General features: G+C 55.7%; 2 protein-coding genes across 2 annotated transcripts in view; both read right to left on the reverse strand.

Annotated features, from left to right (window-relative positions):
• Positions 1-17,357, reverse strand: part of LOC101329169 (keratin, type I cytoskeletal 14) — a 69,586-nt gene that overhangs the window by 19,196 nt on the left and 33,033 nt on the right. The gene's annotated exons all lie outside the window — the stretch shown is intronic.
• Positions 4,421-11,211, reverse strand: LOC117309469 (keratin, type I cytoskeletal 19). The gene is made up of 6 exons (XM_033847288.2): positions 7,606-11,211; positions 6,018-6,100; positions 5,634-5,790; positions 5,166-5,327; positions 4,928-5,053; positions 4,421-4,796 (listed from the first exon to the last, which is right to left on the reverse strand). The coding sequence occupies exons 1-6, from the start codon at positions 8,023-8,025 to the stop codon at positions 4,542-4,544; spliced, it is 1,203 nt and encodes a 400-aa protein (XP_033703179.1). The 5' UTR covers positions 8,026-11,211; the 3' UTR covers positions 4,421-4,541.

Here is a 17,357-nt window from a genome sequence, read left to right on the forward strand (position 1 = left end):
ATCCCACCGCCTGCCAACTACATGTCACTGAACCTTTGCTTGCTCCTGGGACAAGTTGGGGCAAACCTCTGCAGATAAGACGGGAGCAAGTTCCAAAAAGCCCCTGCTTTCTTCAGGGAGAGGCAAGTCGCTGCACAGCGGCGCTAGATTAACCCTGTTTGTCCCGTCAAGCACCACGAAGCTGAGGAGGGATCCGATCCAGAAAGCTGTATGTGCCTGAGCACCGTGAGGAGGTGGGGGGATAGAGAGGCCCGCAGGGCGGGCTGGAAGACACCTCGGAGATCTTGAAGGTCGAGGCACCGCTTCAGAGAGCAGGATGCTGAGGCCGGAGAGGGGAGTCCAACACTCGGGAGAGCCCTTTTCTCCGCCGCCAGCTCAGGGGCCCGTGTTCCGGGGATACCTGATACCTGTGGGCAGTGCCACCGGAGGCGTGGCCTGGCCCTCTGGCTTTGGCTGCGGGGTTTAGAGAGAGCCAGGGGTGGGGAAGTGAGCAAGACCAGGCTGGAGGGTCAGGAGGAGGATTCCTGGACCACAGCTGCAGCACCATGAAGCTGACGGAGCTCTGGATTCCCTGGGACCTGGCTTCAAGCCTGGCTCTACCCATCACTGCTTGGAAAACCTTGGACACGGTACCATTCAAGTCTCAGTTTCCTTGTTGCAACGGGCACTCTCAGCTCCCACTTACGGGGAAGCCCTGAGGCCCAAGAGCCCCCATCCTGCCTCTTCCTTGCTCCCCGTCTTCTGAGGCACCGGATAGAGGGGTGCATGTCCAATACTTAGGACTCCCAAGTACCATCACCTGCGGGGACATTTTTTTTGTCCTCGGGCATCAGATCTGCCCTGTGAGTGACCGTCACACCCTGCCATATTCTTCCATAACCAGCACCTACTGGGCAATGCAGGTCATTGTTTTTATTGCTTTAATAACAGTAAATTCTTACTTCCACCGCATCCTTCACAGTTTACAGTGCACTTCTGCATCCACGCCGCCTCTATTCCTCACAGCTAAGAAGATGATCCCTGCCCCTATTTCAGAAGGAATGAAATTGCAGCTCAGAGAGGGAAGTGATTTGTATAAGGTGGCACAGCTAGTAAGAGGGCATCGCCGGGACTCACTGGGTCCTCTGACCGCCCCCCCCCACACTCAAACAGGAGACAGGAAAAGAAGGTGTTCCGCTCCCCAGACTCCAGATTCCTGCACCTGAGCTGGGGTAGTGGAGTATTCCTGGTACGTGGGGGTGGGCTTCTCCTCGCCCAGTATCACAGTGAGCCCGCCTCTGAGTGCTGGGCCCAGACAGTGAGGTATTGTCTCGTGGATGGGAGGATACTGTCTTTTCCTCTGAAAGAAAAATAATCAAACTCAGATCAGCCATAGCTCCTCAAAGCCTCTGCAGACATTACGGCCCCAGCAATTACCCCGGGAAAAATTATGTGGCATCACCCCAGGGTGAGGGAGGGCTGGACCCCAGCCAGCCTCTCTCTGCACCCTGACTCCCCTCCAGCAGCCCCTCAAGGGGGCTTTCCCTACGCTCTCAGGCCCAGGCCAGGCAGCAGCTGCCCCAGTCACAAACCCCTGGTTTCGGTCCAAAAAGTTCCTATGAGCTCAAGGTCTGGGTGGCCGGAGCCTACTCACTAGCACCAGAAGGTGATGGCTGGGCAAGGGTGGAGGTCAAGCTCCATTTCGCTCCAGCCCAGACTGCAGACCTGGGCCCTGCCCCAGGCAGCCCACCCGGGATGCTGTGCCAGTTTCTGTCCTTTGCCCACTGCAGGCCGACAGGCTGTCCCAGAGCCAGCCTTCCCTCCTAGGGATGGGACGATGCAGCCCAGTGGAAAGAGCCTGAGCTGGACTCCACCTCCGGGTGCGACTCAACATCTCCGAGCCAGGTTCCTGACTTAAAACTGCGCCATTTTCCCACCTACATGAGACACTAAGAAGAGTCAAAATCATAGAGACAGAAAGTGTAATGGTGGTTGCCGGGGGTGGGGAGAGAGAATGAGGAGTTATGGTTTAATGGGGATAAAGTTTCCGTTTTACAGGATAGAAAGAGTTGTGAGGATGGAGGGTGACGCTTGCACGACACGCTTGCACAACAAGGTGAGTGCACAGAACTGCCACAGAGCTGCGCACCGAGAAATGTGTGAGATGGTCATGTTTATGTTATATGTATTTTACCACAATAAAATATTAAAAAAAAAAACACGGACCCCATTAACACTGGCCCCAGCTACAGGGCCACAGTGAGCATTCAGTGTCACAGGGGGAGTGGGGACCTCCATAGATGTTAGAATCTCCTCTGCTCCCCAGGGAGATGCCAGGGTCAGAGAGAGGGCATGCCCTGGGGCCTGGAGAATTCCTCATTTCTCATTTATTAGTTACATGGCGTTGAGTCATCAAGCCTCCTCTCTCCGAGCCTCAGTCTACCAATTGGAAAAATGGAAATAACTCTGACCCAGTCTGACTCACGGGGATGGAGCAAGATGACGGACCGGAAATGCTTGCAAACTGAAGTGGTCAAGATGACCAGCAGGGCTGCCCCCCCAAATCCCCTCCCCCTTCCTCTCGCTCCCTTTCCTCTATCCCAGCTGCTTCTGTCAACACAGTACCCCTAGTTTCAGCTCCCAGACGGAGACAGAAAAGTGTCCACACACACACACACACACACACACACACACACACACACGCCTGCACGCACGCACGCGCACGCGCGCGCACCTGCACACAAAGGAAAGCTTTATTCCTGACACCCAGACCTGAGACCCAGTCACCAGCCCCACCTGTATGGGGCCCAGACCCCGCCTCACAGCCACATTCCAGGAGCCTCTGGGGCACAGGGGAGGGTTTCAGCTGTGACAACAGAGGCTTTCACGAACAGGGGACAAATATCTGGGCACTCCCAGCCTGGGACTGGGGGTGCAGCCAGGCCTCTGGCCTCTAGCTCCAAGGCCTCCTAAGTCAAGTGGGAGAGTGAGTCTGTAGGTGCTGACGGCCAGAGCGGAATAACTGGGGACGTGGCAGAAGGGGCTCCTGGCCCAGGGCTGCGGCAGGGGAAGCGGGAAGAGCTGGGCTCGGGGGTCACCAGCCTGTGATTTGGAGTAAACTAATGAGCCTACCAAGCTTCATGGAAAATGGCGGAAAAAGCCCCCCCTTCAGGATGAACACCAGGTACGGCGGGGTCCTGAGCCTCCTTCGCGCAGTGCTGAGCACAGGTGGCAGAGCGTCCGTCTGTCCCCCTAGAGACCTTCCGCCTCACTCAGCCCCTCCCTCACAGGGTCGGCCGCTGTCACAGATCCACGAACAGACCCACTCAGCCTGAACCTCTCTGCTGGGGGAAGTGGGACATGTTTACCTTTAATTGGCCTCCGTTCTTGGCTGCTAAGCTGTAAACCACAGGGACAGGACCATACCAACCCCAGGGCAGAGTTGTACCAGGAAGCTGGGACTTGCATTCCTTTGGGGGCCTGGGACGGGCCCCAGGCAAGCCAGTTTGGGGGTCTCTGTGGGAGGTCTGGGTCACAGCTGGGTCCTATTCCAGGCTCTGAGCCCAGGTATGGGCTGGTGGGCGTAAGGGGCTTACGCAGGGCTGCCAGGGGATGGATGGAGGTGTCAGTGCGTGCGCACACACACCCCAACGAGGGCGCCCTCTCCAGCCCTGTTCTGAACCGGTTCCCGCCCCCTGACCCCAAAGCCCCAGTTTCTCCTTAAGTTGGGTGGAAAAACCTGTCAGGAGGAACTGCCTCAGGGGATCCCAGTCCTAGGCCTTCACACAGAGCGAGACTGGAATGTACTGAGGAAACGGCACAAGCAGTGTCATCCTAGGAGATGGGGTGCAGGGGTGGCACTGTGGGTTAAGAATCAGGAAATGTAATTCTGGTCCTAGCTCTGCCATGTAGTTGCTGTGTGGCCTTGGTCAAGTTACTTAACCTCTCTGAGCCTGCTTCCTACTCTATAGGATACAACTCATACTACCTTTCAGGGTTGTTTGATTAAATAGCACTTAGTAGGTGCTCAGTAAACATTAATTACAGATACACAAACACACACCAACCCTTGGGGTGAGTTCAGTGGAAAGAAAACTAAATCTGGAAGCAAAAACCAGTTTCAAATCCCACCTCTGCCATGTGTTAGAACAGTTATATATACAACAACCCACCTCGCCTCTCTGAGCCTTAGTTTATCCCTCTGTAAAATGGGAGCAATGCTTATTAAACATCCTTGTTTTAGGGAACAGGTGAGATACATGAAGACCTCTGCAAAGGAATTACTGTAACAGCTGGAGTTTGTGAGCGCCCTCCCTCCCCTTTCCTGGGAAAGCGTGGACTCTGGTCCAAATGAAACCTAAACAATAAAACCTAAACAGTGCCAAGGCCTGGCCCCCCCACCATGGGCTGAAATAACAAACTCAACGTCCTTCCTCCCTTGGGCCATAAAGTTTTATTGGAAGATCAGGGGGAGAGCCAGGGATAAGGGTCCCTCCCCTCCCATGCCCCTACCCAGGGGAATCCCTCTGCAGCAGAGTAGGAAGGCCAGGAGGTTGCTAGACTCAGAGGACATTCGGGGTGGACAGGTCGTTGTAGTAGGCGTCCTGGCCCTCCAGCAGGTTTCGGTAGGTGGCGATCTCCTGCTCCAGCCGGGACTTGATGTCCATTAGGTGCTGGTACTCCTGGTTCTGCCGCTCGGTGTCGGCACGCACATCGCTCAGCTGGGCTTCGACACCACTGATCAGCGCCTGGATCTGCGCCAGCTGGGCTCCGAAGCGAGCCTCCGTTTCGGCCAGCGTGCCGTCCAGGGCAGCTTTCTGAGGGCAGGGAGAGGGAAGGAGACTCAGCAGAGCCTGGTGCCCAGCGATGGCATGGGCCCAGCCACCATCCAGGCTGCCCGAGGCCGCAAGGACACGAGTGCGCATCCCACAGGGCAGAGGGCACATACCATGCTGATCTGAGACTGCAGCTCGATCTCCAGACCCTGGAGGGTACGCCGCAGGTCGGTGACCTCCGTCTTGCTGCTCTGCAGCTGCTCCGTGTGGCCAGCGACCTCCCTGTTCAGCTCCTCGGTCTGCAGTGAGAGGAGGCAGAGGGAGTAAGCGCTGAGGCAGACCCTTGCCTGGGAGCATTAAGCCCGCTCTCCTTGCCACCTCCCCAAGGGGCACCTGCCTCCCCGTCCATACCTGGCTGGTGAACCAGGCCTCAGCATCCTTCCGGTTCTTCTCAGCCATGACCTCATATTGGCTTCTCATGTCGCTCAGGATCTTGGCTAGGTCGATGCCCGGAGCGGAGTCCACCTCCACACTGACGTGACCACCCACCTGGCCCTTCAGGACACTGATTTCCTAGAAAGATACAGCAGAGATGGGCATGTCAGGGCCCAGAGCCTGCTGGGCCTGAGCCAGGTCACGCCCCCATCCCCCAGGCCATAGGGGTCTGGTTTTCAGGTGCAGACCTAGGAGTCAGCACTGGGGTACAGATGGGGTCACCACCGTTCCCTGCTGGAACGCTTGGGAGCCACATGACACACTCAGGGCCAGGTCAAGGGTGCAGCAGATGTGGCCACGGTCAGAGGATACAGGATAAAGAAAAGTGTCCGCAGCTCTGGGAAGCTGGGCGGGGGTGGATGGGAAGCCCAGCTTGAAACCCACCTCCTCGTGATTCTTCTTCAGGTAGGCCAGCTCCTCCTTGAGGTTCTCGATCTGCATCTCCAGGTCGGTCCTGGCCAGGGTCAGCTCGTCCAGCAACCTGCGGAGGCCGTTGATGTCGGCCTCCACGCTCACGCGCAGGGCGTGCTCCGTCTCGAACCTTTCGGAGGAAATAGTTGCAGTCAGGCCAGCATTTCCTCTGCACCTCTGAAGACTTCCCCACCTCCCCTGGGTTCAGGGGCCCATGGGGCATGGGGTGTGCTTCAGACCAGCCTGGGTGGGTGAGAGCAGAGTCCATTCCCCCCACGGCACTGAGCCCCATAAGGGCCTGAGATTGCCCCCCTCCCCTGCCCTGGCTTCTGCAGCCCCCAAGGCACAGACACTCACTTGGTTCGAAAGTCATCTGCAGCCAGACGAGCGTTGTCGATCTGCAGGACCATCCTGGAATTCTCAACGGTGGCACCAAGAATCTGGAAGGCGGAAGGCAGGAGGTTAGCACCAGTTCGTACGTGGGCACCGTCCACCCACTTCCTTCCCAGAGGAGAGAGGAGAGCAAAGGAGTGTGCGTGCCTGTGCGCCTCCACCGCCTGGAGACCAAAGCCTCAGCCACCCCAGGCTGCCCATCAGCCTGCTCTCTGGGAGGCCTTGGAATGTGTCCAGGCCCAGGAGCTGGAGCGGGAGAAACTACCGCCAAGGAGGCTGAGCCAGGGGGGAAACGGGAAGGGCAGGGAGGTAAGCCTGGGGGGAAAAGTCTCCACGACCTGCACCCAGGGAAACTCTAAATGCTCGTAGGGAGGCAACTTCTAGTGATCCGCAAACCAGATGCAGGGAGCACAGGGGTGGGCTGTGGTCTGAGCTGTGGTCTGACCCCCACTCAAAGCACCTCTGCCTTCGGGGAAGGGAAAGCGCTCTGTGGAGCATCTATTATGTGCCGACACTTTGTGCCTCCTCTTTGAGGCAAAGTGTATTCCCTTGTGTGGGTCACAGTTTATAAAGTCTGAAAGCACTACGCTCGTTGTTTACATCTCTAGCTCTCCCTCATCTACGGGTCTGGTCCAGGCCCCTGGCACCCAGCAGCACTCCAGGCACAGGGTGGGCCCTGGCCTACGCTGCGGGGACTGTGCGTTTGGAGACCCAACGTGTGAGGCTGTTTAATGTCCCACTGGCTTCTGAAACATTTCTTCGGGACCGAGATCCCAGCTCTGAGCCGTTCCCTGTGGGCAGAGACCAAGCCCCACCCCGAAGGACCCTGAGGGCCTCCCAGCAAGAGGCTGTAGCTGGGACTTGGGGTCTCCACCCACACAGCACGGGGCCTCTCCACAGAGGTCTTCACAAGCTCAGCATTCGTCTCTCCTTTCCCAGTCTGGGGGCCACAGCCTATGTCCCTCCTTGCCCAGGGGCCAGAGTTAGCCTCTCCCATTCTTCCTAGAGCTCCTCTAAGTCCCCAGTGGCCCCCTGGGCGGGGGAGGGGCTTCAGCCTCTGCGTGATGGAAACCAGACCCGCCCGGCGGGAGACAAGGAATGCAGAGGGCCTCACACCGGGGGCAGCAGAAGGCAGGTCTGGCCCGGCGAGAACCAGATTCCTCCCTGGCCAAACTCTTGCATTTCCCTGTTGCACAGCGACTCAGGTCCAGACCTCAGGGCAGCCCACAGCGCGCCCCATCTCTTCCCCCTCCTTCCTCCCCGCTTTCCCAGGCCTAGCCGACCGGCGCGCCTTCTTCCTCCCGCCCTCCAGTCCCCCACATTAACCCACTCCCCCCCACCAGGCCTCCACTTCCTGCCCCGTGGTCCTGCCCCTCCTCACCGGCCGGCTTCCCTCCGCCCCACCCTGCGGGCCCTCCCCCATCCTAACCCTCGCTCCCGCCCCGGCCGGGAGGTGGCTCTGGCGCCCGCCGCCCCCGCCTCGGGCCTCACCCGGCCCGCGGGGCTGGGTATACGCGACAGGTGCACTTCCCGCGGCCGGGCCGCCTCCCACCTGGTCCCGCAGGGCCCCGATGGTCTTGAAGTAGTGGCTGTAGTCGCGGGCGGGCCCGGGCCCCTGCTTCTGGTACCAGTCGCGGATCTTCACCTCCAAGTCGCCGTTGGCCTCCTCCAGGGCGCGCACCTTCTCCAGGTAGGAGGCCAGGCGGTCGTTGAGGTTCTGCATGGTGAGCTTCTCGTTGCCCGCCAGCAGCCCGTCGGAGCCGGCCAGGGCGCCCGCATAGCCGCCGCCGTAGCCCCCGGAGGAGGACGAGGACACGAAGCGGGCGGAGGACACCGACACGCCGCGGCCACCCGAGCCCCCGTGGATGCTGGGCGCGCGGAAGGCGCCTCCCACCCCGAAGCGCATGGAGCCGCTGCCCAGACCCCCGAAGGAAGAGGTGGCCGACGACTGGCGATAGCTGTAGGAAGTCATGGCGAAGGAGGACGCGGGCGACACCGGTCGGAGTGGCTGCAGTCGGCAAGAGGAGTGGCGAGGCCCTCACCTGGCGCCTTTTATGCCCGGGGTTGGGCGGGGGAGGGGGGACGGCGTCGGGCGGATTTCTGAGGGCCCAGGAATTTGCAGGCTCCTGAGTGCAAATACGGGCGCTCTCCCCATTGGTCAGTTCCTGGCGGCTCTGCTTCCGACTCTCCCCTCCCTGCGACCAGAGGCTCCTGCCCTCCGGAGAGCTGCCCCACACCAGCCCACTCCGATGCCCAGCCACTCACCCCGCTGGCACACTCGTTCGGATCTTCACCCCCATCACACGTACACTTAGACATCCCCGCAATTCACATGCTGGCCCTCCCCCATTAAGATCACCCAGAGTTTGACACCCCCCAGGAATTACAGTTTTTCTGAGAGTACACGCCGAGACGTCAGCCCCCCACCCCGTGATCCCTCACTCAGAGTCCCCCCATCACATTCTGAGCCCCTTCCTTGTGATCAAAATTAAGCCCCGCAAAGTACATTCACCTGATTCCTACGCCCCACTGGGAATTACAGTCTCTCAGAACCTGCCCCTTGGGGATCACCCACACCCTGACCCCCCCCTCAGTCCCCCACATGAGGTGCTCTGAGCTGCAACTTCCCAGGCCTCCTGAGACAAAGCCGCCCCACCCTGCTGTGGCCATACAAAGCCCCAAGGTGACAATAGGCTCCTGGGAACAGCTGCTGGGAGGGGTTCTGCAGCGGGACTGTAAAAGGCACCTTCAGAATCCCGAGCTCAAGCCGGAGATCCACCTGGGAGCCGAACCCCCGACTCAGTACTCTCACCAACCATCCACCCATGCCCACCCCCAGCCAGGACAACCCTCTACCCTCCAACCCCAAAAGCATGCATTCGACGCAGACTTACTGAAGTGATGCTGTAGTGAGGCATCTGAGCCTAAGGGAGGTGAGTAACTCGCCCATTTTGCGGTACGCGGGCCTCTCACTGTTGTGGCCTCTCCCGTTGCGGAGCACAGGCTCCGGACGCGCAGGCTCAGCGGCCATGGCTCACGGACCCAGCCGCTCCGCGGCATGTGGGATCCTCCCGGACCGGGGCACGAACCCACGTCCCCTGCATCGGCAGGTGGACTCTCAACCACTGCGCCACCAGGGAAGCCCGCCCATGAGACTTTTAGCACCTGCTGCCCAGAGACAGGATGGAATCCCTACGCCCTTGTGAGCATCTCCAAGGAGGGTGTAGGCTGAATCCTCCTGTGCCTAACAGTCCTGTCCTAGTACATGGATGAATGACTGGATTGCTAGGGAGGGCGCCCACACGCAAGGTGGAGAGTTTCGATAACAGAGGAAGGGGTCCCTCCGCTCCATACACAGCCCCCAGCCCTGTTCTTCATCCAGCTCAGTAACTCCATCCACCTTTATGATCTCCTTGGAGGCCCCCCTGCCAGACACTGCAGGGCCCTGAAGCAGCCTCGCCCCAGTTCCTGTCCGCAGGGACCTCACACCTCCTCAGAACTGTCCCCGCAGTTCCTTTGCACCCTTATGTCAGAGCAGCCACCCAATCTCAGGACAGAGGCCCGGTGCCCTTTTGACAGGGTGGTAGGGAGATGGGTCAGTTACTCTCAGTTTCCTGTGAAATCTTAGGCCTCCTCTCTGCATATTATCACCTGGGTCACCTGTGGCTAAATGAAGACTTGTCCCCAGCCTCTGAAACCTGTCCCCAATAAACTGTCTTCTGGCCACCAATTGATCCAGGAACAGGGGCACCAAACCCCCCCTACACACACACACACACACACACACACACACACACACACGCACGCACGCACGCACGCACGCACGCACGCACCCATAACCCACCAGGAGCAGCCCCAAGCCACTAGGAAAGCCAGCCTGAGGCTGTTCAAACTAGTGAATCAGACCTGCAAGTGGGTCCCGGGGCTCCGAGGGGGAAGGAGATTCAAGGCTGGCCCTGAAATCAGGGTGTGGCTGGGCTTTCACAAAGGTTGTAGCCAGGGCTGATCTGACGTGAGTCACTATTTGGCCTGAAGGAGGAGGCCTGCTCCTGGTAGGGGAAGGGGGAGACGGGCCAGATGGTTGCTGGCACACCAAGCCCCAGCGGGAACCTCTGCTTCTGTGGCCTGATAGGAGAGTTTGGGAAGGGACTTTGCATTAGGAAACAAAGAATAGGACCAGCAGTTCTCCTCCAGATTAACGGGTTGTGAGTTCACTAAACTTCAGAAGAGCTTAGAGTCCCAGCCCCCTACCCCAAAGCCATAAGAACAACCGACTGCAGGGAAGTACCATTTACAGAGCCTTTTCAGATCTCATTGGATCCCCAAAGCAGCCCAGTGGAAAAGGTATTCTTATGCCCATTTTACAGATGAGGAAACAGAAGCTTCGAGAGGGACAGCCAGGAGTGTCAGATTCTGGCTTCCAGCCTCTTAACCCTCAGCCCCATGGCCTGGGGTCCTGAGTGCAACAGAGGCTGCACTCCCCCTTCCAAGGAAGTCCCAGCTCCAAAATGACTCCTTTGAGTCTCTTCCCCCCAAATCCTAGGCTAACCCCAAAGACAGTCCCCTGCTCCCACTCTCTGGCCAGAACAATGCCTAGCACCTTCCACCGTGAGTTGTGTGGCTTTTAAACACTTCTCTGGCACATCTGCCCCCCACCGCCCCACCCCCAGAGACGGAACTGAGGAATCAAGCTGCGGTAAACAGGTAAACAGACCGCCCACGAGCAGAGTCCTTGAACTGCCCCTGGCTGAGTGAGGGCAAGAACCTGTAGAACCTGATCGGAGTAGCTCCTTTCCCAAGTCCTGATCTCCAGCCTGGGGACCCACAGTCTGCAGAGGAGGGGCACACAGGGTCAAGAGTGATGAAAAGGGAATGTTTGAGCATGAAAGGATCCCAGAGAGGAAAGTGCCCAGCCTTCCCCTGACTTGTTGCTGCAGAGCCGCAGCCCCACGACATCCTTGTGGGAAAGGGGGGCCGCTGTCAGATAGGATCAGAAACACTGCTGTCCCCACTGCCTTTTGGAAATTCACAATGCATGGTACTAAAGGCTGTGAGAACCTCAGTCCTTCATCTGTAAAAGAGGGATAATAATCATAATAACAATCTAGTTCCTGGAGTTGTTTCAGTGGTTAGATAGGTGCTAATTAGATAGATAGTAATGTACTATTTAATAACAATGTAACACAATACATACTTATCATTTGATTGTATATAATGTATTATATACATGTAAGTATTATATTAAGTATTATTATTTAACTTCATTTAATCAGCAGTTCCAAAATATACGGGACCATGGCGTCTTTTGTCAGGTAATGCCTAGGAATAATCCATATATCACAAGAAAAGTTGATCCAGTCCAAGGAAGCTCAGAGAGGTAAAGTGACTCTCCTGAGGTCACATGGCTAACTTGTGCCCAAGTCCTGAGGCCAATGGTTCTCTCTGCATCTCCACCTGGACCCACCCTAGAAGCTTCTTACACTAGAGCAAATGCAGATTGCAGTTCCCAGAGGGGAGGGATTCAAGGTAGGGGAGTTTTCATCATCCCTGAGGAAATGAAATAGTGGTTGGGGACCACTGGAAAGAAGTGAGAGTCCTAGTCCCTGGGTAGAACGAAATGGTGTGACTATGACAATAAGGGCGACGATGATAATGATGACAAAGGTGAAAATGATGACAGCCAGCATCTACTGGGCCAGCCTCTAGGTTAAACACTTTGTATACATTATCTCAACTAATCCTGTGACTTAAAGTATTATCATCCCCATTTTATAGACCAAAAAGCTGAGGCTCAAAATGGTTACTAACTTGACCAAAGTCACACAAGTAAATAGTGGACCCAGGATTCAAGCCCAGATCTTTAACTCCCGAAAGCTGTAGTCCCAACCACTAACGCTGTCCCTCCTCTCATGAGTTGGGGGTTAAGGTGATTTCTTCCACTGGTCTGGAGAAAGGGTCATCAAGTCGGGAAAGGCATAGCGTCACCTGCCAAGGTCCCAACTTGTCCTCCCTGCTTGGATACACAAGTATCTGTTTGGTCAGTCAGTGGGTCATACAAACAAGATTCAAAGTTCAGCCTTGAAGAGGAGATGGGCTCATGTATGTAAACAGAAGTGATAAGCTGGAGGACAGAAAGGAAAAGGATGCAAGACTTCATGGACTTGCCTGTCATGTAAACTGGTAACCCTTCCCTAAGCAACATCCCCTTCCTAAGGACCATCAGCACAAGATGCTCAGCTATCAATACTTTCTCACTCGCTCCTCCATTCAGCAAAAGTGTATCAAGTCCTGTCCCCTATTTGCCAGGCAAGATGCTAGATGCTGGGATACAGAAGTAAATACAAGCCTGTCCTGCCTCTAAGAAGCTGACAGTCTGGCAGGGGATTATAGAGACATTTCGTTTTGATTAAATGTGGTAGATTGAATACCCACATTCATTTTTGCACCTTCCTAAAACCCTGTTAAGCTGACAGTAAAGGACTATTTTAAAAGAATAAAAGAAGAGACAACAGAAGATGATAAATGGCCACAAAAAATTTTAAAGCTCGAAAATGGTAACTAAAAGCAGACGAGGAAGCTGAGACCTAGGGCTCGGGAGCATAGGGAAGGGACAGAGGAGGGGAGGGCAGGAAATTCACAGAAGCACGAAGATTCTCAACACAAAACCCAGAAGCTTGGGAATTGGGGCACCAGGGACCCTGAAAGGAGAAGTAGAAGATGGGACTGTGAACAGGGCTAGCTAGAAGTTTCTATAAACAGCACCAAGTTAACTGGAAAGAACAGATGTACACGGATATGTATAACTGAATCACTCTGCTGTACACCTGAAACTAACACAACATTGTTAATCAACTATACTCCAATATAAAATTAAAAATAAAAACTAAAGTAGGAGTTGGGAAATTATGACCCATGGGCAAAAAAAAACCCCCAAAACCCAGCACCAATTTCCCCTCCCAGCCCAACCAAGGGCAACAAGGAGAAGATGGGAGATTCGCTCTTCCCCATTAGACTGGAAAATTACAAAGTTTGATAACGTCAAGTGCTGGGGAAGATGTGGGCAAATGAACTCCCACAGGCACATTAGCGGGAGGCAAGTTGCAGTCGCCACTTTGCAGGGCGATTTGTCTGTGTCTTTCTTTAAAAAATTCCATACACCCTGCAAGCCCCAGTTCCACTCTTCTGCATTTACCCCAAAGAACCCTTGTTCATATATTCAGGGAGGCATATAAAAAGATACTCTCTGAAGCATCATTTGTAATAAAGGAAAGACGGAAACAACAACAGGTAGGGAGACAGTTGAGTGAACTATGTAACATTCACATGGCGGGAGAAGAATTGAACAGAATGAGTCGTGTCGATATTTAGTCACGTGAAGAATCTTAAAGAACCAGCTGCTGGGTAAAATAAAAGCAGCGGGAGAGCAATACATATAATTAATGCTGACATACACTTAAAAGATGATATTTCTACAAGTGCATATGGATATGCACGTAAGCACATAAATAAGGAAGGAAACACACCAGACTGACAACAGAGATTTCCTTGGAGAGAAGCTGATTGAAGGATAGTAGTCAGGGGAACCCAGGCTTGTCTCTGCTATTCTCATTTTTTTTTTTTTTTTTTTTTTTTTTTTTGCGGTACGCGGGCCTCTCACTGTTGTGGCCGCTCCCGCTGCGGAGCACAGGCTCCGGACGCGCAGGCTCAGCGGCCATGGCTCACGGACCCAGCCGCTCCGCGGCATGTGGGATCTTCCCGGACCGGGGCACGAACCCGTGTCCCCTGCATCGGCAGGCGGACTCTCAACCACTGCGCCACCAGGGAAGCCCTGCTATTCTAATTTTTACAACAAGAATGTATTTACGTATTACTAGTTAATTAAAAATGATTAATTGCTAATTAAAAATAATTTCTTAGGAAACACTATATGACGGACATTTAGAACTGGCCATATTTAATCCAGTAAATCCCTCTTCCCCTCCCCGTACCCACAACACAGACCTCTGTGTCCCCACTCATACACTCTGACATTCTAGTCTTGGGTTAGGAAAGGAGAGAGGAAGTTTTGGAAAGAGGAGCAGTAGATATGGGGAGAAAAGAGCCCCCCGCAAAAGGTTTCTATGCTCCTGCCCCTACCCCTGGGTCCTTTGCTCTGATTTCCCTCTTTATGAAGCAAGAAGGTGAGAAGGGAAAAGAAGAGAAGGCGACAGAACTTTTCTTTTTTCTTTTTTTTTTGGCCACACCACGTGGCATGAAGTATCTTAGTTTCCCGACCAGGGATCGAACCCATGCCCCCTGTAGTGGAAGCACGGGAAGTCCCATGACAGAACATTTCAAGAGGGACGTGGAAAGAGTCTGGGTGCAGGAGGGCTCCTTCAGCTCGGATAACTTGGACCCGGGGGTGGGGGGGGGGCAAGGTCCCTTCTGTTCTGGTTCCCCAAGGATCGGAAGCCTTAGGAATATCTGGTGTCATCCTCTGGCAGGGACCTGGGGGTTCTCACGACGGGCAGCCAGCCTCCCCAGGTAGTGCACGTGGACAGGTGGGCTGGAGCTGGAGTGACCCCGGCCTGAGCCTGCAACCAGCAGCCACCTTGAGAGCACATGGGAGACATTTGTGAGGGAGTTTCTAGGGGTGCTGGAGGGAGTAACCACTCTATGGGCCACCATTCTGAAGCTGTTGAGTCAGGCTTCCCTGGTGGCACAGTGGTTAAGAATCGGCCTGCTAATGCAGGGGACACGGGTTCGAGCCCTGGTCTGGAGTGATCCCACATGCCGCGGAGCAACTAAGCCCGTGCGCCACAACTGCTGAGCCTGCACTCTAGAGCCCGCGAGCCACAACTACTGAGCCCACGTGCCGCATCTACTGAAGCCCATGTGCTCTAGAGCCCATGCTCTGCAACGAAAGAAGCCACTGCCATGAGAAGCCCACGCACTGCAACAAAGAGTAGCCCTTGCTCGCCGCAACTAGAGAAAGCCCGCGCTCAGCAACGAAGACCCAACACAGCCAAAAAAAATCATAAACGAAAAATAAATTTATTTTAAAATATATATATATATATAACTATTGAACCAGTAGGCATATGGACCTCATACAAATCAGTATAATCGGGTGTGTGGGTGCTGGGAATTCCCACGCAGCAGCGGGCAGGCGGGGAGGGGGGCAAAGGGAGGGAGCCCTCATTTCTGCCTGGGAGCAAGATGGTTCACAGAGGCACCACCCTTGAGCAAGAGGCTGAAAGACCTGTTGGTGTTTATCAGGCAGAAGGTCCTGGGAGAGTGGGATCGCTGGGGCCAGCTCGGGAGCCATTGGACATTCAGTTCAGTTGGGGGCATGTGGGGGAGGGGCAAAGCCAGGGGAGAAATCACAGGGGCTGTAACTCTCGGCCAAAGGGTTGATTTATCCTGAAGACAGTGGAAAGTCATTGCAACCAGGGATGTGATGTGGTCAATTTCATAGTTTAGAAATTGCCGTGGGTTCCACGTGTTGAATGGTTGGTAGGATGAGCGAGGCATGGCCAGGGGTGGGGAGACCAGGTTAGGTCTGTTGAGATAGAACCCGTTGGGGCTAAAGAGGGCCTGGACTTAGTCCCAGGATTGATGGTATAGAGTGAAGGATGGAGACAAGAAATGGCTGGCGGTGCTGTGGACCAGTTTGCTCAGGCCAGGTGGGTGGTGTCACGGGGACCGAGGCTCTGCGGCAGCTCAAGTGACCCAGTGCGGCTGTCACTTCCCACGAGTGGGAACCCAGGGAAGGTGGGACACAGCAGGCTGACCCAGGATGACCCCAGGTGTTCCTCTTAGAGTCCCCCGGGGAGGAAAAACCAGCCTGACAGGAAAGGGACCAAGCATGGGGGAGGGGAGGGAGCGCTGAGTCCTGGGGAACTGCCCCAGGTCCAGACCAGTGGGGGAGGGAGAGGGTCAGCCTCCCCCAAAGTGCCACATTCCACGCCCCAGGGAGACAGGACTGGCCTCTCCCTGTCCCGCCCCTCCCACAGAGCTGAGTGTACGTGACCAGGTTCAGCTCCTCTCCATACAGGCAGGGCCCTGGCCGGCCACTTAGCCAGGGGTACCTCTCTCTGCCTCTGCCCTGATTCTGGGCTACTTGGGCCCCATTCAGAGTCTGGCGCCAAACCTTGGCCCGTACCACATGAGCTGGGGCATGGGGAGGGCCAGACACAGGACAGAGAGAAAGAAAAATGTCCCGCGTCTGCCCTGATTTCCTAGAGCCCACCGTGGTCCCCTGAGTGGACTTCTGCTAACTTCCCTCCCACCAGCATCCTCAAGGCAACCGGCGCTTCCTCCCTCAGGGGCAGAGGCTCTAGCATGTGGGATCCTTTCCATTTCAAAACTGATCTGATCCTGTGAACCCTACAGAGCCCTTGCTGACCTCCCCACAGCAGGGTTCCTGTCCGGGAACTGAAACTGTCTTCCTCAAAATCAGGTGTGGCTCCTGGACTCAAGCTACCTCAGCATTTTCACCAAACACCTGTTGTGCACCAGAGGCTGACCCTAGGCCGTGAGGGCCACATCCCTGCCCTCCCGGAGGGAAGCAGGCCCTTCCGCTGGCCTGGAGCATCCTCCCTTCTCACCTGCCTCCTTTACCTGGATGCCAGTAACTCAAGTCCCTCTTTCAGCGCTCAGCTTGGGCATCACCTCCTCTGGGACGTCTGCCTGATCCACTCAGGCTGGGCCAGTTTTTCCCAGCCTCCCCGGCCCCAGCCCCCGGATTCGCCCCATCAAATGCCCTGGCTCTGTCTCCCCAGCTAGACAGAGCTTCCCCTCTGCATCTAGCCCCAGGCCAACACCTGCACTAGTAAATGCTTAATAATTATTTGCTGGAAAAGATGAAAAAAAAGGGAGAAGACCTTTTTCGTTTTCATTCGACCAATAATTACGGATCACCCTCTATGTGCCAGTCACCTTCTAGACTCTGGGCTTCTAGAACAAAACAGTCAAAATCTCCCTGCCCTCCTGAGCTTTCACGCTGGGCTTCTGCCAGCTTTCACACTGGCAGACAGTGTGATTCTAGGAGTGAGGGGCACCTGGGGAGAAGCAAAGAAGGGAAGGAGTGAAGGGCGTTGGGGGGCATGGAAGAGAGGCCCCTGAGGAGGTGGCACGTGGACAGAGACCTGAGAGAGGCAAAGGAGCCTCCAGACCCCTGGGGACCGGGCTGAGGGCACAGCAGAGGCAGACTCCCTGAGGAAGAATGCCCGGAGCTGAGAGGCGTGTGCCAGGGGCGGTGTGCAGGAGGGGAGTCCTGGGGGAGGCCAGGCACACAGGTCAGCAGTCTTCCTAGGGAGCTGG

The sequence above is a fragment of the Tursiops truncatus genome, chromosome 20, assembly GCF_011762595.2.
Source record: "Tursiops truncatus isolate mTurTru1 chromosome 20, mTurTru1.mat.Y, whole genome shotgun sequence".
NCBI classification, from domain to species: domain Eukaryota; kingdom Metazoa; phylum Chordata; class Mammalia; order Artiodactyla; family Delphinidae; genus Tursiops; species Tursiops truncatus.

Bases quoted from the DNA above. Each gene is read 5' to 3' on its own strand.
- LOC117309469 (XM_033847288.2), bottom strand. From the start codon at position 8,025: ATGACTTCCTACAGCTATCGCCAGTCGTCGGCCACCTCTTCCTTCGGG. The intron at 5,791-6,017 runs GTGAGTGTCTGT...TTCCTCCGAAAG, and splicing joins GCAGATGACTTTCGAACCAA to GTTCGAGACGGAGCACGCCC. The intron at 4,797-4,927 runs GTATGTGCCCTC...CCCTGCCCTCAG, and splicing joins TGCAGTCTCAGATCAGCATG to AAAGCTGCCCTGGACGGCAC.